This window comes from Struthio camelus, chromosome 14 (assembly GCF_040807025.1).
Source record: "Struthio camelus isolate bStrCam1 chromosome 14, bStrCam1.hap1, whole genome shotgun sequence".
NCBI classification, from domain to species: Eukaryota; Metazoa; Chordata; class Aves; order Struthioniformes; family Struthionidae; genus Struthio; species Struthio camelus.
In genome coordinates this window covers 298956-317371 of record NC_090955.1, presented here as the reverse complement: position 1 = coordinate 317371, position 18416 = coordinate 298956, and the positions used below count along the sequence as shown (strand labels likewise).

At 43.4% G+C, this 18416-nt stretch overlaps 1 protein-coding gene and 1 long non-coding RNA gene across 4 annotated transcripts in view; one reads left to right on the top strand and one right to left on the bottom strand.

Moving 5' to 3' along the window:
- Positions 1-18416, top strand: part of LOC138061017 (uncharacterized) — a 156923-nt gene that overhangs the window by 65163 nt on the left and 73344 nt on the right. The gene's annotated exons all lie outside the window — the stretch shown is intronic.
- FGD5 (FYVE, RhoGEF and PH domain containing 5) overlaps positions 1-18416 on the bottom strand; it is a 122112-nt gene that overhangs the window by 61310 nt on the left and 42386 nt on the right. For both annotated transcript variants that reach the window (XM_068907665.1, XM_068907666.1), the window contains exon 3: positions 8924-9053. In XM_068907665.1, coding sequence (XP_068763766.1) covers positions 8924-9053 — 130 coding nt within the window. The remainder of the gene's footprint in view (positions 1-8923; positions 9054-18416) is intronic.

Below are 18416 nucleotides of genomic sequence, written 5' to 3'. Positions count from 1 at the left end.
CACTAGAAAGACTTGTTGTCCTAAAAAGCATCTTCAGTTTCTTCCTTAATTTCACTCACCTGCTGGGAACAAATATTTGATCATCCCCTTATCCCTGTTCCACTTTGTGAATACCTCTTGAAGGTCATGGTGTGTCTCCCCTAGTTGTCCCCACTGCTGAGGAAGCACACCAGAGGCACTGAGTTTTCTGTTCTCTCTCCTTTCCCCTTTGCAGGCATAACAGAGCAAATGAAGGGGGAGGTCTTTCTGGATCATCCAACCCAGGTCTGGCTGCCCTGCACATCCTCTGTGCACGAGCCCTGCTCTGCGCTGCCAAGAAGCAGAGGGCATTTCCCCAGTGGTCTAGGCCCATTCTCCCTTTGCATACACACATTGTCGCAATCTGTAATTCCTCTTGTGATTAATATGTCTTAGCTGAAAGACAAAACACTGGGACCCCAGTGTCACATGGCCTGTCGAGAGCGAGTTTGAGACAGTGTCTCTAGGCGTTGCCTGTCTTATGTTATTTAATTACTGTTTGTTTAACCAGGAAATGAACTCTGGGATTGACGACAGTGCCCGGAGACAGACTTCTGGGAATAGGGGATACAGGGGGTGCAGGTCCCTTAACCATCAAGTTTCTCAAACAAAGCCCAAGTGATTATTATAACACAGCCAAGCTGCCACCTTTTTAGTGATCTTTACTCCCTGTGCCATACTCTGCGGCGAGTGCTGCGGTATGCTCCTTCTCAGCTCCTGCTTCAGGAGCCACAGTCCAGGCCCTGCTGTATGCCTCTGCTTGGCTGATGGAGGCCATACAGCCACGAGGGGACCCTGACTCTCTGCCTCACTGAGTCTTGTCTCATTGCTTCATCCTCCCTAGAATTGAATGCTCACAAAATGCTTGTAATATACAATATATAACTGTGATATATAAGTGTAATATTCTCTCCTCTCTGAAAAATATGCTGGCACTAGGAAGGTGACTTATGCAAAAGCCTTTTAACAAGCTTAGAGTTTGTGTTCAGTCAGCACAGCAGATCAGCATAACTTGCTAAGCAAAGGTGATACTGTGCTTTCATCTCTCCAAAGGATAATGAACTAAGCCCTACAGGCCTCCTCCAGATGGATATTTAGTTTACTGATGGAAAACCAATACCTAGAGATGATGCGTGATTTGTTCAGGATTGCTCCTTTTGCAACAGTCATTCTGTTTCCCAGTGTATAAGGAGGCACAACACCAGCAGAAAGCTTTGGCTTAGAACAATACAGAAAAGCTGATGGGAAGGCTGACAAAGTTGAACGCATTAGCTAAGCTCACCAAAACACCAGAAGAGCTTTACTTTACCATTTCCCCCTAGGTACTTTCCTCTTTTTTTTCCCCAAACTGCAGTTCAGCTTGATAGAGACAGTATACGTGTGTGTCCAGGGGGCATTACCTAGATAAATACAGGGCAAGTCATGGAAACCAGTGCTAAAATGAGCAACTTACTGCCTTCTATGTAATGTACATGTATTATTGATATTATATCACTGCCAGGATGCTGAATAACACAATGAATAACGAGGAAAAGAAGGCTAGTGGTCAGCACTCAGCATTGCAAACTATCAAAAGCTTTAATGTCTGTCAAGAGCCCATTAATGCTTTGCAACATAACTGTTTTCACAAGGTGTTAACAGGATCATGGTATGCACAATGCACAGCTTATTGTTTACATGCTTCTGGCCCATCATGGTTCTCATGATGTGGCCAAGCGTCCTGTTTTATCTCCCAGTAACTTGCAGCCAGATAGTCGTAAATAAGACTTGATTAGAAATGGGTCTGTGGGGAGAAGTGTTTCCTACAAGACAGACGTAGTGGGAATGGACTGAGCCATTGACCTCGATCATAGAAAAGGCCTTGAGCCCAGGCCGATGGTTGTCTCTCTTGGTCAGCACATTGAAGGTTATGGTCTTTACAGAGTTGCACCTGTGAGTACAGTTGAAGTTATGTACTAGTCTTAGATACTTCAAACTGAATAACTTTAGGTTTCATGTCCCTCCTGTGCCTTCTGCTGACAGAAGAAGCCTTTGGGTTGAGAAGGGGCAAGTAGTGAACAAGTACTTCTGTGGAGAAGGGTGAATGACGGCCCATTCTGACTGTGCTATTGTGGCACTCAGCTCTTTCAGGCCTCCCTTTTCTGTGCGGCAGTGATCCCATTAGTGCAGGGATGAGGTCTCCACACAGAGTCATTTGTATATGCTGGCCCTGCTCTGAGCAATGCTAAGGCATTGGACATGGGCTGTAACAATCCATACTTTGGTAAAATTGAGCTTTGGTGACAGTGCCAGTCATTCCTGGTGGGGCCCTGGTGCAGCCCTCAGTTGCGCTGACGCAGCTTTTTGCAGGACCATGCTGAGAAGCAGATCAGTGTCCTGATCCATCTTGAAAAAAAAAAAAGGGCTAGGCAGGGGGGTGAGGGGGAAGGATTCTGCCTCCATGGAGCTGGAGCAGGGTTGTGTTGTCTCCAGAGTAGCACAGGCAGATCAAAGCACCATTTGTAAAGACTGAAGCCTTGGCACTGTGCAAGCCATTTGTCTCAAGTACTCAAGGAGTAACCCTTTGCATTTCAAAAGCACACAAAGCTAGCCAAGACACAGCAGCAGCTCCCTTCCCAGGTCTGCCACTGGCTTGCCATGTTGACATAGACAAATTTAAACCCCTTGTGTCTTTCCCTATAAGTGCATCTTATTTCACACGCTCCGCAGCACATGCACATTGTAGCTGGATGGCACCCAGCACAAGAGTGTTACTGTCGGTATCGGAGGCTGAAAGCAGTTTGCAAGCTTCAGCCTCTGAGCTGACAGGACTTCATAACGCCTCATTTGTAATTATTGTGAACTATGTGGCGGTTCATAGTGATGCCACAGTGGTGCCAACAGTAAACTGAGGCTTTACCAGAACAAGTGACTTCTTTGGGCTGGCTCTGTGAATCAGTGAGGGAGCAGGAAATGGAGCCCACATCTCCAGTCTCCCAGTCCCCTTGTTTGAAGGGCTAGATTTGCAGCCATCCTGAGGAGTCTGTGCAATTATATAAATCAAGATCTGTCCCTCAAAAGGCGTCTAATAGACACTTCATCAAGGCACACAAATCTTGTCACTTCCAACCCCGGCTCCTGTGTGTGCATATGTGTGTATGTTTTAATATATGAAGGTTAAAGGTTTGCAAAACAGAATGATTAATGGCATCTGGAAACCAAGCCCACCCAGTGGAAAGATAAGGAGCAGCAAAGCCAGTTTTGCGTACTGCTGCCATGAGACAGTCGCTGCCCTGCTCTTTTTAGGACCTTCGTGGCTTAGCTTACTGTTCCCTCTGTGCATGACATGGATCCCCTCCACGTGCTGTGCTATGTCATTGCCCCCCTTTTCTACCGCTGTCTTTTATTTTCCCATCCAGTCTGGCTAAGATTAGATGTAGTAAACCTCAGTTCCTAAATGATTAGGCAAAATGCTTTGGGTTTTAGTGCCATAAAATCCAGGCACATCTGCTCTGATTTCACTTTCTTTTATGCTATTTTACTTTGGTTTTGTGCTGTTCATTTCACTGGGGGTCCTCCCATTTTGCCACCAGAGTGAGGAAAGATCACGTTTCTGCTACGCTGGCTGTAATACAGTTCCTTGTAACATTATTGCTTTTTTTTTAAAGGCTGAAACTAGGCAGTATTTGCATACAGATAGGTTTACTTTTGAATTTCCCATATAGTTGACTGGCAGGCAGTCAACTGTGTTCTGGATGAAAGAAATGTCTTTTATGTTTCAGCTATGGCTTTAGTCAGTACTAGTATTTGTATTAATTTATTTCCTGAGTGCTTTATAGACTATAATTCTTACAGGTATCCACCCAGATTACTCACATTCTTTTCTTATTTTTCCTCTGAGATTCCCTTCATTCTTCAGGTTAAACTCCCTGCAATGTTTATAGACAGGTTTAAGAGAGCATTTTTAATTGTTCCTTTGCCTGGTGGCTTGATGTAGGGTTTGCTATATGTCATTCTTAACTATAAGAGAGTTCATGAAGTAGTCAATGCTGCTACAATGTTCCCCACATTCCCCTGTTTACCCAGCTACTGTTTTCTCCTTCCAAAGGTGCCCTGTAAAGGAAGGCGCAGCCCCTTATCGCTGTGGTACAACTTGTTGATCTCAGTCTAAATGCCTTCCATTGACTATTGGGGATATTTTTAAGCCTGTTGCTTTGTCCGATCCACACCCCATTAGCATGTGTGTGACATACAGTCTGGGTCAAGAAGCATGACAGAAATAGCTCTTGAAGTCCACCCTAAGGCGGCTTGTTTCACAGTGCTATTATAGCCTCTGCCTGTCTCTTCTGCAAGGTGCTGGAGAAATGAACTCTCAATTTGGTGGCTGGGTTCCTGCCCCTTACCTATCCCCACGCACAGCCAAAATCCTGTGCTTCATTTCCATGTGTTCCCTCAGATATCCTTCAGCAGGATTTTTGGGCACAAGGCTGTGGGGCCTCTGCTGCATTACCCTGCTGTGGTTTGTGCTGAAGGTGTTTGTCCTTCCTGGAGACCCTGTTTGGCTGGAACAGAGCTGTTAAGCTGGTGGCTGCAGTAGGAAGGAAGAAGATGGGTTCCTGATACCATCTCAGTGAATCCTTTGAAAGGCCTGATGTTCCCACAATGAACCTAAAAGGTAGCATCTAGCTTTCTGCTTTGCCAGCAGTTGTAACTTCTATTCTTCGTTAGACTTTTTTTGCTCCTCTGTAGATCCAGCGTAAAAATCAGTCTTCCCTGCTGGGTCCTTGTCTTCAGCCATAAGGGGGCTTATGTGCAGTGAAAGATTTGTTTTCGGGCTGTCTTCAGTTTCATGACAAATAAGGAGGCAGGAGGTTAGTGGGGAAGGGGATTAACTGGGTAGAAGATCCGGTCTTATAAAGTACTTAGAAGAGAAGAGCTGTCTGAAGACTCTTGCTTGAAGATGCTGACACTAAAGCTAGCTCTGGAGGAGTAGCTGATGATCCAGTGTGTGCAGCATCTTCCTCAAACTCTTGAGACCATTCAGACACTCAGGTCACAATCAGCAGTGAGTGAAGCCTACCAGCATGTGTTGATTTTAATCCTTTTCAAATCATAGAGGTGAGTTTCTCAAAAGAGTACACTTTCAAGATTATATTGTCTCTATTTCTGATCTTCTTTTTAAAACTGGAAATTCTGATATTGCTACAAAGACTTAGGTCAGCCAGAGTGAGCTCAGTTCAGATTTGGTGTCTGAACAATTAAGTTCATTTCCCTTTTAATTCCCTTAAAGCTCATCAGCTAGGTGGATCCTGGACAGGTTTATCTATTTTTAGAAAGAAAAAGATCAATCAATTGTTTCCCTAATTTCAGAATTGTTTTCTGTAGGCTGCTCAGATCCCATCATACAACCTTGAGAGCCTGGCACAGAAAAGCCATGTGTCACCTTCTGATAAATTGGGAGGGATTTAATTAAATGAGCATATATAAGAGACACATGAATGAGGGATGTCCCTGAAGCTCTTTTAAATTAGCTTAGCAGGTGATAAAAAAAGAGTGACTCTCTACCACTAATGTAAGTGAAGGGCATTGCATTTTATAATATAATCAAATAGAATCACAAAGGTTAAGAAAACTTCCCTGCCTGGGACTTCTCTAGGCTAATACCATATGCCAGAGGACTAAGGAGAAGGAATTAAAGTGCTCATTTAACCAGAAAGAGTGGATTCTCACCATTAGTTTTAAATAGAAGAATCAAAACCACCAAGTGACTTCTGCTGATAAATGTTTGGCTTCTCAGGGTCTGAAGTACTCTCAGTGACATGAAGGCAAAAATTGGAAACTTGCTTCCTGTTTCACTTTTTTACACCAGTCCCATTCCAAAGAGTGTTTATAGTAGTAAAAATTCTTATAACATAATAGAGATGAAAGCCTCTCTTTGTCTGCTTTTTAAAGTAAAGCTGATAATGTCAAAAATACTCCAGCATATATTGTTAGCAATGATTCAAGTTGTTTACAGAACAGGGGTTCCAGCAGGACCTAAAAGTTTCTCCAAACTCACGTGAATCTGGTCTCCAGGAGAGCAGGGATTCAAAGGAGACCAGCTGCTGAGACAATTCCAGGAAAAGTGTGTACAAAGCTGATTTTTTAAATTATTTTTACTTATAAAAATGAGCCTTAAAAAAGAAACATCAGGGGAAACATTCTGCTGCAAACTGGACATCTTGGGATTCTCCAGCAGGCAGGCTAGGAGAAAGCAGGCAAGAAAAAGCAAAGCATCCCGCCTGCATTTTGGTACAGGAATACAGTACTTGTGACAGTGAAAGGCAGCAGGTAGAATCCAGCTGGATACAAATGGGAATCATACGTCTAAACACAGGGAGGAGATTTTATCAGGTAATTTCACGCCTTTGCTCAAACTTAAGTTTCCCAGAGGAGAGGAAAACTAGAAATGAAAAGAACAAACCCTAGAGGATTCTGTGTGTGTGTGTGTGTGTGTGTGTGTGTGTGTGTGTGTGTGTGTGTGTTTTTCCTAAATCCAAATGCAATGCTCAGTAGGCCAACCCGAAACAGTTGTTTTAACAAGATTAGCTCATTTCCAAATCCGTGGTACTATTTTTGTCATCCAGACCAACACGCCTCTGCCAGTTCTCCCCAAGTGACAGTGCTTCTGAACTCTTTCATGTTTTACAGCCACTCTGTGTTGTCCTGAGGATTTTGCTCCAAGGGATGCATCACTTCACTGGGACGGGGGGGGGGGGGAGGCCGGACAACTTCTCTGCACTTTGTCGTTGTAGGGCCACTTTTTGACAGGGCAGCTACTGTTCTCTTGGCACTGCCCAAATCAGGTGCCTCCTTTAACAGACCTGGCCCAGGGGATAGCTGGTACACAGGTTTTGACAGAATGATTCCTGGGACCCTGTTGTCTGTCGCAAGTGATGCCTAAAGTATGTTTGGCTCCTAGTGAGACTACAAGAACAAAGGAGCTCAAAGTTGTCCCAGTGCCACTTCTCATCTCTACATGTATTCTTTGGTCCTGCATCAAGCACAGCCCCTGACTTGGATTACTAAATGAATGGCTTAGCCAAGGGTGAAATTGCTGATGCTCCAACCTTTTTTCGAGTCTGCATCTAGAGCCCAGTAGGTTGCAGAGTGGCTAATCCTCTTACAGCCAGAATTACACGAGTGGCAGATCAGGTTATGTCTGTTCTTCTGGCCTGCTTTTTTGGCAGGGTAAATAGCCATGTGCGTTTATTTGTCAGCCAGCTTGGAAACATGGCCTAGACTCAGATGGGGCTGTTTTAAGACAGCTCCCCAGGAGCTTGTGGAAGTCTGGTCCTGTGTGCTGTGATTCTTGTTGACAATTAGCTTGAGAAGCAAAGGTTGATCAGACAACCAGACCTGGCTTGTCCAAGCAGTGCTGATGTTCTCTACTAGGCAGGTGCAGAGATTTGGTTAGTGTTTGCCTTTTGAGTGGGAGGGAGACCTCTGGTCAGACTCTGAAACACGTGCTTGCTCTCTTTAAGTACTGCCTTCCACTGTGATAGCTACACAGTGCAGTTACCCCAGCACAACAGAGCAATTAAGAGGCATGAGCTGCAGTAAGGGAGACATTTAGAAAAATATCATTTCCTAGTGTCTTCAGTAAAAACCTACACAATGGCAATAAAATTAGTTTTAGCAGCCTTGAATTTGCTTCCAAGTGCATGATAATTTCATGTATTTCCCATTTGGACTCAAGTCACAATTTTCTTGCCACTTCACTGGCATCACAACTAGGAGGTGCAGAGAAACCCGATCAGCTTAGATAACACAGTAGTCTGCCCTATAAATGCTAATGGTTTGCTACATAACTAATGGAACTGGAAGGAAAAATATTTTTCATTTACCAGATGTCACAACTTTAAAAGCTTTCTCTTTTCCAAAACAGTGTGCAAACAAACAACCAAAAATGGAAATTTCATGCAGCTTAGAGGAAAAAAAATAGGTTGCTTGTGACTGTTTCATTTGTTTCAAGTCAGCAAAGAGTTATTTTTCTAGTTCTCAGGCACTGGTGTCCTGGTAAGGGGAAAATTCTGCTGCCCTTTCTTTACACCTGCGTCTGAACAAAGTTTCACCTTCTGGAAATGCACAAATTGACCAGATCTTCCTATAATGAATATACTTATGCTTCGTGTGTCCTTGACAGGGTTGACCCTTACTCTGACATCACCTAATTCTAGAGGGGTGTCTGCGCAGCATCTTGCAAACTCTGACACATGCCCATGCCTCTGCGCAGACACAAGCCATCTACAATCTGGAAGCCACGTGGCTGTGCTGACCCTGAGAAAGCAGACTGAAATGAATGGCAGAGAAAGGTGTAAACATCAAGGTGGTCACATATCCTCAGTATTCTGCATAATTTAAGAGATGTTTTGGTTCTCAAAAGTCAGTAAAATGAACCCACACATGCATGTATTTTCCCATGATGAGGGAATTTTAAGATGGCTGAGACCTATCAGATCATGTGCTCCATCTCCCAGCCAATGTGGAACTGGTCCCAGTAGTGCACTTGTGACTGTTTTATGCAGTGTAGTTTTAAAATTCTCAAGATGGGAGCCAGATCCCTCTTCTGAGTGAGACATTTTTCCTGGCATTCAAGTCAATCCTGTCCTGCTGGCTGTGCTGCCTCCACTGCCCTTCTTAGGACTGCAGCTCCTTGGCTCTGCCATATGCTACTGGAACTGGTGCACTGGTACTGGTACCAGTACCACCAGTACTGGTACTAGTGCACTGGGTTGCACTACTACTACTAGTGCAAGGACTGACAGCTCAGACATTTCTAAATGGTCACCATGCACAAAGCAGAGAGAGCTGAGACTCCAGGTTCTTCTGCAAATTGTCCTTCCCTGTAAGAGACAGGCACATTCCCAGTTTCCAGCTCTTGTACCTTGTTGATGAGGCTGGGATCACCCTGGCTGCTCTCCTCATCTTCTGAACTCTTCTGTTCCTCGTCCGATGTGATGACCTCCACAGGTATCACAGAGACTGGACATACCTTGTAGGGCTCAGTGTAGGCACTGCAGAGAGAATAGACCAGTTCATGAGCAACATTCCCCGCCACTTGCTATTGCTCAGTTATTACAAATCCACACATTGCCCAGAGATAACTAGTAAGGGGCAGGGGATCCTTGCAAGCCTGCTAGGCTTGGAAAGCAAGATTTCTTCAGCTTTGTTTTTTACTGCCAAGCTCACCAGCAACCCAAAGTTCACCAGCAACTGAGTTTTTAGGTTAAAAAAAAAAGGCTTTGAAGGGAGCAGTGGGAAGTTAACTGAACTTGTTCAAGCTTCCCTAAAAGAGCGCTCTTCTGGCTCAGTTTGGAGCAAAAAGTTTGACTGTGATCATGCTTAGTTGCAACTAGAACTGGTTAGTTCTTCCCTAGATAACCCCTCAGAAGGAATGTAATAAAAGCATACTAGCATCTCAGTGTTCATTAAAACGCGACTTAGATATTGTAACTATGGGTTTTCTGGGAAAACATCAGAAGGATGAGAACAGAATAATTATCATACCAATGGCATCAATTAAAGCACTAGAATCTCAGATCTCAGAATCCTCGAATTGTTTCTAAGGAATTTGAATTTCGTTCCAAAAAGCCAGAGGGACCAATGTGATGATAATATTGGATCTGGTATGTGATACAGGCCAGAGGCTTCACAGCCTATTTTTCTTTCAGAAAAAAAAAAAAACCTGTTTTTCAATTAAAATTGCCAGTGATTGCAAATCCTCCACAAGGTATGACTGGAGACAGGTTCTGAAGGAGGTAGCTGCTCTTTGAGTTGGAAAGATGTCTTATTGCTGATCTGAATTTGCCTAGCTCCAAATTCCAGACACTGGATCATGTTAAAGTTTTGTCTGCTGGAATGGAGGCAGTCTTCCAAATTGTGTTCCTGTGCAGGTGTTCAGAGACTGTATTCAGGTTAGCCCTTCATCTTGGAGTCTTATTGCAAGGTCTTGGAGCCTTTCAATGTGTCATGCTTCCTATAATGTAATCATTCAAAAATTTCTAAACTGAGCATTATTCAGTTTATCAACCATTTTAGTACCAGCTTTACTACCAGCCACTTCTAGTACTGTTTTTGGTACTGGAACACAACACTCAATTTTCCAGCATTGGTAAAAGGAGGACCAAATACACAAGTGATAACACCCATCTATTTCTCCCTGACTTTACTCTGCTTTTACATTCAAGGATCATATTAGTTTTTTTAGGCACAGTATCATACATGGAGCTTAAATAAAGATGATTCATGACAGGGGCCCCAAGCCTTTTACAGATTTCCAGGAATAGGTTCCTGCATTCAGCCAGCCGGGCAAGTCTGTTGTTTGGAGAGACAAAACCTGACATCTGCGTATGTTACACTATGCTGCTTGGGCGACCAAGCTGGTCTGTAACATTGACCTGCCTTCCTCAGTGTATACGATTTCCGTAGTCCTCATTTCCTCTGAAACAGCAGCTCTGCTTCATCTATTTTTCTTTAACCTTCCTCTTGGAGACCCCAAATGTCAAACAATTCAGAGCCTCAAAGCCTATGCCGGAGTGACATGAGGCTGGGCATGGAGGGGTTAATGTAAACAGGAGGGCAGTGAAGGTGGAGACTCCTGAGGCCAGTGACCAGACTCACATTTCCTTTTGGAAAGGAAACTCCCTACATTTCTTCTTCCAAGCCACAAAGAGGGCTCTTCATCTCTGCGCAGGTGCAGCCGCCACCCTTGCTTTTTTGCACAGAGGTGAGGAGCTCCCGCAAGCTACCTGGCATGGTTGCCATGGCCGGGCAGCTGTTCCTCACCATCGTCTTCCCTTATTTGTTATTAGTGTCCGCAGTTTTTCAGCGTGGGCAGCATCACAGAACTTCCGAAACCCTGCCTAGCTACAGCAACAAAGGGGCCTCTGTGGATCAGCTCCACCCCTCACTTCCATGCTTTTATTGATGCTAATTACTTTATTATTGGACCCAAAGGGGATACTTGTCCTGCTCCCATAACCCTGAAGTATGTGTGGCTCTAAAGCCAACCTGCCCATTGACCAGCAAGCCTCATGATGGAGCATCACAGGTTGCTCATTTTAAAAGTAGTGTGTGTGGATGATACTGCGGACAGATGCTCCAGACGTGAGTTGTTTTAGAAGGTGTATCTAAATAAAATTGCTTTGCTTTGCTTTAAGGGGCAGTTCTCTATTGGATCTCCAGCTCCCAGCTGGTGCCCACATCCAGGTCTGTCCTCAGGCTGAGTCCAACCTTTGGAATAATTCTCCTGAATTCCACCCTATAATCTTTTCCCTCACTAAGAGATCCAAACTTGCAGAGATGAAGTAGGAGGAGGGAGGGGAGGAAGCATTACCGCTGATTCACCAGACTTTGGTTCAGGCTAGCTCAAGCCTTTCCTCCAGTTCAGCTTTCATCTTAAAACTCATCTAAACTTCTTCCTGATTGCTCTTTTGACCTCTTTGCTTACTCCTTATTCGCAGCTACCCTTAGTCCCTCCTCCATGTCTGCAAGATCCCTGATGTCAGTGGAAATTTTTCTGATGAAAGAAAGTGTTGTAGCTGTCTGCCAGAGGAAATCCCTTTGCAAACTGCAAGCAATCTCTCGGATGCTCCCTCCAAGAGCTGAAGAAAATAAGCTGAGGGTAGAGCAAGGAAATGGTGAGCAATACTGGCCCAAAACTGAAATTACATACATGACTTAGTAATTGCATGGTCCACCTTTACACGGTGGTAAGAACACCTGCTTATTCTCAGGACACACTCTTGCATGCAGAAGTGTGGTACATGGTGTCTGCCGCGCAAGTGATGGCAACTCTAATAACTGCCTGGGTCTTTTGTGTAATATCAGTGCACCAGTAACCGAAAGCTCCCTTACTCACTGGCACATGAGTCATGAGCAAACTGCATATGACTCCTGTTTTGCAGTTCTTCCTCCCACCCCGGATGAGCACATGGCTTTTCCTGTTTTTGTGTACCCTGCTCTGTTTACTATGTCATCTACAGTCAATAGGCATATTCTGCGTGGGGGTCACAGAGCCCGTAAGAGCAGACACAGGTGACTAAACTAAGAGCAGAACTGTGCCTTAGCTCCCACAGAAATCGTTCAGAGCATAGCCTGCCTGATGCTGAGCTTCTCCATCCTCACGTATGCCTCCTCTGAATCTTATTCCACTGACACAGGGAATCAGACCATGGAAAAAACAATATATATGACAGAAGATGCATGACCTGTCACTAGAGCCTCTTATAAGTTATTTTACCTCGTTAGCTGTGGCAAGGATAGAGATAATGAATTTTATCCTATCTAAGGATAAAGATGTAAGGAGAGACACCTGCAAAATGCAGTGTTTTTCTAGCTGTTTCCTCTAGTCTTGTAGGTTCCTTTGGTGCAGGAAACCATGAATCAAGGAAAATACTGTGCACAGCAATGCAATTTACTGTAAGGCAAAGTACTCTTCAGGATCTTTGCAGAGCCCACATATTTCACTTTATGGCTGTCTAGATGCATGTTCCTATTTAATTCACCAGCAGTACCTGTGAACTATCTGCACACTGCATGATTAGACAAAAGCACACAGACGTTTCATTTACCTGATGCTAGTGATACACAGAAATCTAAGATCCCTTCCTTTGAGAAAGCTTGTACACTGTAAGGCTCAGAGAGGCTTTTCTTAGTCCTCTCCAAGCAATTGCCTGAGGGCTGTCGAGTGCTTGTTCCACAGACTTGGGAAGAGATTGTGATGACACTCAGCTGTCCAAGGTGCATCATGTTATTACAGTGACGGTGACATGATAATATTATTTTGATGCTTTAGCTGCTGATCTCAGCTCACATAGGCCAGCAGGCAAAGATGAAAAGATAACTCCTCTTTTTCAATACTCTCTTCTTTCCCCCTCCCCTACAAAAAAGAGCAATCTGACTGTGACTCAACAGCCATATTTTAGCCGAACTGGTTTGGCCATTTCTGGTTATAAATATCTGCAAGTTAAAAATAAAGCATGCAAAAGTCTCTCAAATCCCAGCTTGTTCTGTTGGTGTCAGTTTCTGATTTGCCCATTTAATGCATTTATGATTTGCCCATTTAATGCATTCCTTTTGGAACTACTGTGATCCCGAGGGGAGGACAGCTTGAAAATGTGAAGCTTCCTGAAAGGAGTGGATGGTGATAATAACAATAATTATATAATTAAAGTAACAATGAAGCCCCCTTCTCATCATTCCCTGGTATATTTTTGAAATGACAAGTGATTTAGAACTACCTGCTGAATGGGGAGGGAGGGAGATATGAATAAGGTATGATTTTTTGGTTTTGTAAATATTCTGGGCACATAAACTGTGCAAATGCATCCATTCTGCAACCATTCATATTTGACCCTGGTTATTTATGATGGTCAATAGCTCATCCTTCTGCGATGGATTATTTGATATAGCTCAAGAATTTTAAGCAGGAAGAACCTTGGAAAGAACAATGAAAAGGGCCGGGGAACTGGGCTAAACAGGGGGATGACAAGACAGTAACAGAGAAATAAGTGCTTTTAATATTCCTTTGGCAGAGTTCAGACAGCAGATGAGTTTAAGACCCAGAGAATAATCTCCTTTTGAAGAACTTTTCTGTCTGTGTAACAGATCTTGTCTCCTGCTTCCTAGACCATACACAATATGACATGTGAGAGACTTGATGTGAAAATCAAGAGCAGTGACTTTAGATATGTTTTCTGGATGTAAAAGGTCTGATGCAACACTCTTTCTTTCACATGTGCACAGACATACACATACTAAGTCATTCCCTTCCTACTTAAAGTTATCTTATATTTGATAGGAGTGCTGCTGCCGTGATATGAAGTTATGGTGTGCTAATTGCCTAATGAATGATTTTTTTGCATTATCCTTTCTCTGGAAAAGCTGGGCATTTGACAGAGAGATGGCTGTGGTTATTCTTCTGGTCTTCATGGCAGTGTGGTGAAATAAATTGACATATGAAGATGGCATGTAGTTATGCTGGTTTGCAGTAGAAAATTCAGTTGCCATTATAATAGAAGGTTGATCAGACAGGAGCTCAAGGATATTCTAGAACAGAGATGACCAGAATATATAAAAATCTACAGAGATTTTAGGCATAGCTTTTCATCAGCTTTCTGCACACGTATCCACATCTAAGATCTGCAAGACATTAAATCAAAGATTTTACCTCTGCATCATGGAAAACTCTTTTTATTGCTTTCTCCCAGAGACTTAAGTGTTCTGGATCTATCTGAAATTTACTGACTTGATCTGCAGTCCCAAGTTTGTCAATATATTCCTAAGCCTGATAAAGCCAAAGCAAACATCACATTGGCAACAAACTCATTCAGTTTTACTTGGTTTCAAGGTTCAAGCCCAAACCTTTGTCTCCGAATGTGACAAATGTTGGACTTGAGTCTAGCAGCTAGCTGTTTATGGAAGAGGCCTGTGTCACAGATATATCTGCATTAATATCCCAGTTCAAGCTCAGAACCATTTCTAGCTCAGTCACATTTTTCATAAAGTGGAAGATAACTGTTTGTCACTTTAAAGCCCTTTGCTACTTTATCCAGGTAAGACGTATACCTTTAGACCTAAAATTACCATGATGATATTTTATTTAGCCATTTTTTTCCATTTCATATCATGGAAGGGAGGACCAATCCCTGCCACATGGCCTCTGCCTGCTGCAGACCGCACCCACAATACAGCTTTGGTTTCCTGACAGCTAACACTGGTTTCTCAGAAACTCAGCACTTCTGCATCATGATGTCTGAGTACATGTAATGGGGTGGAAGGGAGTAATGCCCTTCTGGGCTGCCAGATTGCTCTGGCTTGCTGGGGAAGGAACTGAATAGGAACATTTTGCTCAGGCCTCCCGAACCTTGCTTGATGACTGCAATGAAGCAGAGCACAGATCTGAGTCACGTGGCAAAACTCAATCTCCTGTGAAAACAGGACATCTTTCCTTGAATTCTCTCCTCTCCACCTCCCCACCCCTCCATCTCACATGTAAATGCTTCCATTAGTTTGGCTCCTAGAACTGCATAATCAAAGGGCTTGTGTGTTCAGTAGGACTTTTGGGATTGCCCCCTTGTAAGAGTTCCTGAGCTCCTGGGTCTGAGTGACACCACTGCAGCCAAGGGAAAGAGGACAGTATCTCAGGAACTTATAAATTTACTAGTGCAATTCCCTGCTGATATGCAGAGGCCTACATAACATTTGATATAAACTGACCCACTTAACCCTGCTCTACAAAAGCTAAGCAAGTCATCTTTTCGTCTCTGCCTGACTCATAAGAAGTCACATGCAGGCCTGAGTTTTAATTCCATCTCTGTGTTATTAAATCCCAAGTGGACAATGTATTTTTTGCTGTAAATAGTTTATAGTGTTAGGATTGTTTTCACTAGGTCAGAGGATGTTTGGATGTTTGCCAGAATAAGGAACAAAATAAATACATGCATTTATAGGGCAAATGGTTGGAAACGTTCTGACCTGTCCAGTTCAACATTTTAAGGCTCAGGTCAGGTTCTCACCTGTCCAGTTCAACATTTTAAGAGTTAGGTCAAGATTTGGCTCCTATGCCAAGGAATAAAGGCAAGCAATGCAGTGGATCTCCCATTTCTCTACCTGGATCATGGAGACAAGCATGTAACCATAACCATAGCTCTGCATTCCAAGTCCCATGTTTAAACAGATGTTGTAACCCATTGCTGGTCTAACACAGCAGATACTTAGATACTCTCCTCTCCCATCAGAGGGAAAAGAAATGAGAAAAGGAAGTTTGATTGAAGGGGTATCTACTATTTGTGCTCCTTTCTGGGGTATGAACATCAAAAGCTTTGCAAGGGAGGGGTAAATGATCTTCGTGAGTCCATGGGTGTACTACAAGGGCAGAGAGCTCATACCTGCTGATCAGAACTGCCTCTGTTGGATCCTACTGCCCATCTAGTCCCACCTGTAAAAGATGGACACACTGCACTGTCCTCTTTCTTCTACATTGTTGACATGTTTTTTGATGTTGAAATACCTGCTGATGAAAAATGGACTTACAGAGTTCAGGGAAAACACTCAATGCTGATTAGAAAATCAAATTTGGGAAAAACTTGATTTTCAACATTTTTGAACGAGAAGCCAGTTTTTGGAATGAAAACTTTTCTGGCTGCAATTTTGCAGCACTCCAGTTCAAAAGATTTTCTGCTTATAAATGGAAAATATTTGTTAAGTTCCAATAAAACTGCCAATTTTTTATTTAATTTTTACACTAGCCCTATTTCTAACATTGTCAGACTGCTGGGACAGTATGACACTAATCTTAAAAAGAAGACTCAAAAAGGACGTTTCTGGCAGAAGTACAGGGCTGCAGGAGAACACTTCCCCAAGCACAGAGGAGGGTGGGTACAAAATAACATGTTGCTTTGGTAGATTTTTTTCCCCCCCTTTAACTTGCAGATGAGGTTTTAGCAAGTCAGTATCTTTCTCCATTAAAAACTCATTGAAGTAGATGAGCTGGAAGCAGCAGAAGTCCGTGGTGTGGCATGGCTCGGAGCTCAGAAGCTACTTCAGCATAAGTAAAAGCAAGAGCAAGGCAGATAACAGAACAGCTCCGGAGGCTTATTAACAGCTTAGCCAGTCTCCTTTCTCTCTCTGCCTTTCTGCAATTTGTAATTGTTTGTCCCAGCAGACATGGAATTAAGTTTCCCTTTCTCGCTCGCTCGCTCTCTCTCAAAGATGAATGACTGCATTACGTTAATGTAAGAACACATTATAATTTGGGAAGAATGTCTCAGTATATTAGTCTGGTAATCATTATGAATGGCACTATTAAAGGCTAGTACAGTAGCAAACCTTGCAATATTGCCTAACTGTTGCATGGGCTTCATTTACAGGAGGCCTCCAGTCCTGTGGGACTGGCTTGTTTTTAGAGAGAAACCCTGAGATGGTACTCAGACAAGATGATATGGGTCTCTCATTTGCCCTTGGGAAGGATGCAGGCATGTATGTACTGCTCATCCTATCCTGGCCCTTTCCAGTCACTCCAGCAGCACTCAAGTCTTCACTTTTGGGAGACTGCTCTATATTGCCATAAAGCTCCAAGGTATTACAGCGTTCCTGATACCAGCACACATTTTGCTTTGCTGAATTTACATATTTTGATCCATTTTACATTTATATGCTCTTGTGCCTCTTGTGCTCTAAAAATCCTCTCTTCTGGAGCCTTGAACTGTGCCCAGGAACTGGTCACCATGGGAAAATCCCTCAGGGATGCCAGCTGCCAGGAGGAAAACACTGAGGATGCAGGGGTGGATGGCAGAGGCCTTCTGAGGCGCAGCAAATTTGGGGAAGTTTTATAAAAGAAAGATATAGAGAGTAATTTTAACCCACAGCAAGTGCCCTGTATTACCCACAGTGCTTACACTTTTCTGATATACCCAAATAATTATCTTAACTGCTTATTAGTTGTTTATCATAGTAAAAGCTGCTGTGCACCCTTTGAAAATCACCTGGACATGTCTTAGCATTTGCTGATAGACTATGTAGCTTACTGTTGCTATTGGTAAACTGCCACAACTGGAGGAACTTTCTGACTGGTTATTTGAGGACAGAAAAATAAACTGCCTTGTTAAGATAAGAAATGCACTCAGATTAATGAGATGTAACCACCGATCATGACAAGAGTCCATCTCTAATTCTAAGGAACTAGTCATAGCCAACTTTGTGCGCAGCAGTTCTCTAAAGCAGCTCACTCTCCACTGATCCTCTGGCCACCTGGGTCTTAGGTGTCTGTGAAAGACCTTGTGGTGTGATTTTGTGAAGAATAACCCTTCTGTGGACAAACAGTAACCAGCACTGGAAAGCTGCAGTAAAGCTCAGCAGAGCCGCAGAGTTAAATTGCAGGCTGTAACCCAGGGTAACACAAGCAGTGAGCTCTGTCGGACAGGACAGGGATTCAGCCCGTTTTCTGCAGGATGCGTGTCCAGATCACAACCCCCCCGCCAGTCACAGCTGGCGCTCACTAGTTCCCACTGACGTTTTATTAGTACACAAATTTAAAAATGCAGACGAACTTAGACAAGCACCAGCTTTCTGTAAGGAGATACAGAGGCACTGAATTAAAACAGCAACTGGTCTGTTCTGGAAGGAGCTCCATTTCAGGAATTGCGTGATCTATGCCTGTGAGTTTCTAACATGCTCTTGAGTGAAAGACTCTGAAACTGTAAGATGTTATTATAGGCCAGGAAAGAAGAGTGAAGTAATGGGTGCAAATGATCCCATGAGCCAAGAACGGAAATCAGAGGTGTCAGATTGTATTATCTCATGGCAGTTCTCTGCAGAGCTCAATGAAGTTACCCTAGAAGAATATCTGGAAGCTACGTTCTGTCTCTCTCACTCTG